Genomic DNA, 5,367 nt, shown 5'->3' with positions numbered 1-5,367 from the left:
AAGTTCTGTACCAATTTCACTGTACGATCTTAGTTGGCTTTATTCTGACTTGTTTTGTTATATACTTACAAAAAATGTGTTTCTTGTATGCAGCATATTGTTGGATCTTGCTTCTTGGTCCTTCTGCCAGTCTATTTCTTGTAATTGGTGAATGGGGACCATAAATCATCTCAATTGAGGGTTATAACTGATATCTCTGTCTATCTGTCTATCTGTATATTGACTAATCATTGTCATGTTATTTTCCTGTTGTTGGTTCCTTTTTTTACCCCTCTGTTTATTACATGCCTTGCCTGGGGGGTTCATTCTGTTGAGGTTCGTGGAGTTGTAGTCCTCATTATTTCTTCTAGAATGTCCTTCAAAACATTTTGGAGTATTGAGGTGACAGTCATGAATTTCCTTGGTGTCCTTTGTCATAAAAGTATTCTATTTTTCCATCAACTTTGAATGATAGCTTTGTGGGGGTATATCAGTCTGGATTAGAGGTTGTGTTCTTTTATGGTTTGAAATACTTCACTCCAAGCTCTCCTTGGCTTCAGGGTTTGTGTTGAGAAGTCTGCTGTAATTGTGATCAGGTGATTCCTTTACAGGTGGCTGTTTCTTCCAACAGCTTTTAAAATTTTGTTCATGTGTTGAATTTCTAGAATCTGGACTATTATATGCCTTGTGTAGATTTTTTCTTGGTCATGGGTGTTGGGCGCAGGCGCTCAACATACCATACCCCAGCCGGGATTAAGGACCACGCCAGCTTCCGCAATGCGCTACGTCCCTCTTTAAATTAGCCAACCCGTGCGCACCCCGCGCTCACTCTGTACTCTGTGGCAACTCCTGATTGGCCACAGCTGGATATAGTAGCCAGAGCCTACATCCCATTCCCGCCCTGCTTCCTTGTGGCAGCCTGTGATTGGTCACGGCCAAATATATAAACCAGAGCCCGCGTAAATAAACTAGCAGTTAACTGTCGTCCACAAAAGCGTTTCCTGTCTTCTGTTTTGTTGGAGCTGTGCCAGTCAACTGGTGGCCCGTACGGGGAGCCCGGAACGCTGAGACCCTCTCTCCAACAGTACGGGAACGAACCTCTCTCTCCGACGGAACAGAGACGAACAGGTAAAATCGTCAAGTGCCAATAGCGGGGGCTACTTGGCGGGCGGGGGCTGACAGGTTAAACTGCTCAACGTTGGTAGCGGGGGCTACGCAACAGGGCTGTATAGCGGGGGCTATTGGGCAACCTTGGGCGGACGCGTCGCAAGGGTCAGGAACTCGTAAAGAGAGTTCCGGGGGCCGTAAAGAGGCCGGTTTTGGGGGCGCCGTAAAGGGGCGCGGGGACTAAGCTGTCCCTATATAAAAAAAAAAAAAAAAAGAAAGAAAAATATAAAATAAAAAGAAACTCTTGAAATTCTGGTTAACATGGGTAACACGGCTACTCAGCCACTGTCAGTCGCCTTAAGCGACTTACTGAGAGAAAAGGGATTACAAATGAAACGAGAACAAATTCAAAACTTTCTCAATCAGGTCGATAAGGTAGCACCTTGGTTTGGTCCCACGGGGTCCATTACCATCCCCAGCTGGGATAAATTAGGGAGAGATCTTGACTTTGCAGTAGAAAATGGCCTCCTGGAGCCAGGAGTCAGACCCCTTTGGGCAGTGGTGAGAAGCTGCCTTGCAGACACCTCTTGTCGTGACCATATAAGGGCTGGCGCCATGGCGCTTGATTACCATCAGGCAGAATCCTCCCGCGAGCAATCTCGCGAGTCCAGTGCCGCAGGCGAGGTGACCCCACCCAACCCAGACTCGTCAGATAATGAGGGGGAGGAAGGAGAAGTATACAAAATGGTGGATGCAGACACCACCGAAAGAGGGGAAGTCACACACACACAGCTGAGAGGGCCCTACTCTGAGGCCATAAATGAGCTGCAACGCAGGATTTCTCAGAGTAAATGGGTCAATGAAAGCGAGTACGGGATCCCAGGGCCACCCCGTATAAGACCTATGGCTCTACCTCCCGACCCGCCAGATTATCATGCCCACCAGAGACCCTGCCATCAGCTATGTAGCTGTCCGCAACGGGTCCAGATGTCCCCTGGGACATTCCAGGAAGACCTTTGGCATCAAGTCAAAAGAGAGGACCCAGGAGGCCTAGGCCGTTTTCTCCAGGCTTTTCCGGTTGCTGTAGATGCTCAGGGAAACAGAGCCCACCTGCCTATAGATATGAAGGCGATAAAGCATCTTAAGGAGGCCAGCACCATGTACGGTGTTAATGGGGCGTATACCCTGTCCCTAGTAGAAGCCCTGGCAGGAAATGCCATGACACCTGCTGATTGGGCCAGTTTGTGCAAGGCAGTGCTCAGCCCAGGCCAATATCTTGATTGGAAAGCTTGGAATGTTGAACTTGCCACAGAACAGGGCCAAGCTAATGCCCAGAACAATCAGGCCGCCTGGAACGCGGATATGTTATTAGGACAAGGGCAGTATCTCAATAACCAGCTGATATTTCCACAAGAGGTGTATGCACAGATAAATAGAATAGCCATACAAGCATGGAAACGGGTCTCGGCTAGGGGAGAAGTCTCAGGCCACTTGACAAAAATTTTGCAGGGCCCGAGCGAGCCTTTTTCAGATTTTGTGGCCTGCATGATGGAGGCGGCAGGGAGAATTTTTAGAGACACAGAGACAGCCATGCCGCTCATTAAGCAGCTCACAGCTGCTCTGGGTCAGCACCAGGTATAGTTCGTTAACTTGGCAGGAGTCGGGGCTTGCCATTGTTGACGGCCCTACCACGAGACAAAGCAGAAGCCGCATCCAAACTTATTCAAGAGCAATTAAAGTTAGGCCATATCAAACCCTCAAGTCTATTCTGTTTAAACAAAAGGAGGGTATTGCCCAGGGCATGACACCTAGGGCCAGACTAAATCTTGCCCTCTTCACTTACAATTTTGTAAACATCAACCCACAAGGATCCACGCCAGCACAGCTACATGCCAACCCTGTCGCACCCAAACATGGTTGGGTACGCTGGAAAGACCTCCTGCATGGGGTGTGGAGAGGCCCCAGCCCAGTACTTAGTTGGGCGAGAGGGGCGGTCTGTATCTTCCCGCAGGAAGAAGGCAGCGAACCTGTCTGGGTCCCGGAATGCCTGATACATCCCTGCAAACCACCAGACCCCGACCCAGAGGAAACGTCAACCACAGAACAGGGGAACCAACAGGAGCCTCACAAGCCAGACCAAGCAAGCACACCCACAACTCCCATTAACTATGGCACCTTGGCCAACTCCCCTGGTTAGTAGCCTCCTTTTCCCTTCCTTCTCGCATCTCGTACGGTCCTTGCAGCCAATGACTTTTCTAAATTGCTCCACCGCAACCTGTTATATGTTATAATGTTGGGATAACAGTGCACTTTCAGCTGTTGTTATGCAGGTACTCCAGTTCGCACCGATTCCAGTTATGGCGGACTCAGACGAGTTTCCTGTGATCCAGCTCAGGCCAACTCTCCAATTGGCTTTCATAAAGGAATGGGCAGGAATAGGGGCTCTGGCTACCATGACTACACTTGCCGCATTCAGCAGTCTACTTCTGCTCTGTCGGATTCGCAGACAAAGGAATAGGGACAAAGTATCAAACAAGCACTGCTGATCATGGAATCTGGTCAAAGCCTGGCAGCATGGCTCGCCATGCTGTGACGCAGGTGTGGAGCAAAGCATCGCAGGGGGTGTCGTCCTTGGCCAGGAGACACCCCGGTCCCCATGTTGGTGAGCACGCGGGTTGGGCTCATAAAATAATACTCCCGCCCCCTCCAAAAGAGCACCAACGAGTAGTGAGGCACTGTCATGACTGCAGCGTGACACCTCACGAGGGCCACCGACCTCTGGAGACCCTGCGTCAGTTATAAAGAAAGGGGGAGATGTTGGGCGCAGGCGCTCAACATACCATACCCCAGCCGGGACTAAGGACCACGCCAGCTTCCGCAATGCGCTACGTCCCTCTTTAAATTAGCCAACCCGTGCGCACCCCGCGCTCACTCTGTACTCTGTGGCAACTCCTGATTGGCCACAGCTGGATATAGTAGCCAGAGCCTACATCCCATTCCCGCCCTGCTTCCTTGTGGCAGCCTGTGATTGGTCACAGCCAAATATATAAACCAGAGCCCGCGTAAATAAACTAGCAGTTAACTGTCGTCCACAAAAGCGTTTCCTGTCTTCTGTTTCGTTGGAGCTGCGCCAGTCAATGGGTAACTGGACTTCTATGTAACTTACTTATCTTTATGTGAAATTGTTTTTCCATGTTTGAAACTTTCTGCCACTACTTCCATGAACAGTTTTTTAGAATACCATTTTCACTATTTCCTGCTTTTTCATTAATTCTGACCAAGCTTATGTTATTCTTTTATCTAGAATCTGTTGGTTTAGTTTTTCATGATCCCTTATTATTTTTAAGAAATCTTTCTTTTCCTGATCACTAACTTCAATCCTGACTTATAGATTTGATATTCTGTCCTCATGTTGGTTCATTTTGCTGTGTATACTTTTAATGGAATTTTAATCTCTTGTTTATTTGTTTGCATTTGTTTTAAGGATTTTATTTCTTCCCTATATTGGGCATTCATGGTTTCCATCACTTTCCTAAGCTCCTCTATTTTAAAAAATATATGTGTCTTCTCTAGATTCACTAACCACATCCTTCATTTTGGTTACCATCTCTGTAGTTCTCTGAGAAGTTATTTCTTAGTTGATTTTTCTCTAGAGCCTCTTTCATCTGCTTTGTTACTTCCACTGCTACCACTTCAGAGAGTCCATGTGCATGGGTTTCAGATTGTTCCACCTCTTTGACCCTGGACTTGCCTTTGGTGAGCTGGAAATCTGGGTTTATATCTTGCTTCCATGTCTTCTCACTTTCTTCTTTTTTTTCTTTTTAGTTTAATTCTTGGGTTGATGCTTGTAAATTGCTTATGGCAAGTAGTTTTATTGCCAGTATTGAGAACACTTAGGAAATGGCTAATTTTCAGAGGTGTGTAGCTGGCTTTTGGGTTTTGAGTGTGTTGTAAGATGTTACCTCTTCATTTCATTGGAAATAAAAGTTGCTACATATGTGGCCTAACCTTGGTTCTTTGGCTTTGAGCTCTAGTACTGTTTATGACCCTCAGGCAATTTCAGCATTCGTATGCCCAACAAAAACAGTTGATTAGAACAATTATGTCATCTTGGCTAAAGTAGTACAATCAGTGATAAGAATAGCATCAAACACAGCTTAGAAAATGACACACTGTGGTAACTTAATTGGCCACCTTTAGCCATTATGAACTAAATTGGTTGTAATATAACAAAAATCTCAAACAAACTAGGACATTGTACACAGTAAATATTCCCTTAAT

At 46.8% G+C, this 5,367-nt stretch overlaps 1 protein-coding gene across 2 annotated transcripts; it reads left to right on the top strand.

Moving 5' to 3' along the window:
- The first annotated feature begins 1,171 nt into the window (after window positions 1–1,171).
- Window positions 1,172–4,179, top strand: LOC134476153 (igE-binding protein-like). Of its 2 annotated transcripts, none has more exons than XM_063249393.1 (2): window positions 1,172–3,278; window positions 3,417–4,179. In XM_063249393.1, exon 1 carries the CDS (start codon window positions 1,408–1,410, stop codon window positions 2,725–2,727), a length of 1,320 nt encoding a protein of 439 aa, XP_063105463.1. In that variant the 5' UTR covers window positions 1,172–1,407; the 3' UTR covers window positions 2,728–3,278; window positions 3,417–4,179. The 2 variants fall into 2 exon arrangements, with proteins under 2 accessions (XP_063105463.1, XP_063105464.1); XM_063249394.1 differs by having other exon boundaries at window positions 3,403–4,179.
- The last annotated feature ends 1,188 nt before the right edge of the window (window positions 4,180–5,367 follow it).

Source organism: Cavia porcellus, unplaced genomic scaffold, assembly GCF_034190915.1.
Source record: "Cavia porcellus strain 051 isolate PalLab524CR breed Dunkin Hartley unplaced genomic scaffold, mCavPor4.1 scaffold_5, whole genome shotgun sequence".
NCBI classification, from domain to species: Eukaryota; Metazoa; Chordata; class Mammalia; order Rodentia; family Caviidae; genus Cavia; species Cavia porcellus.
Note: the sequence above shows the minus strand (reverse complement) of the source record. Positions and strands in the feature narration are given on the sequence as shown.

Bases quoted from the DNA above. Each gene is read 5' to 3' on its own strand.
- LOC134476153 (XM_063249393.1), top strand. From the start codon at position 1,408: ATGGGTAACACGGCTACTCAGCCACTGTCAGTCGCCTTAAGCGACTTA.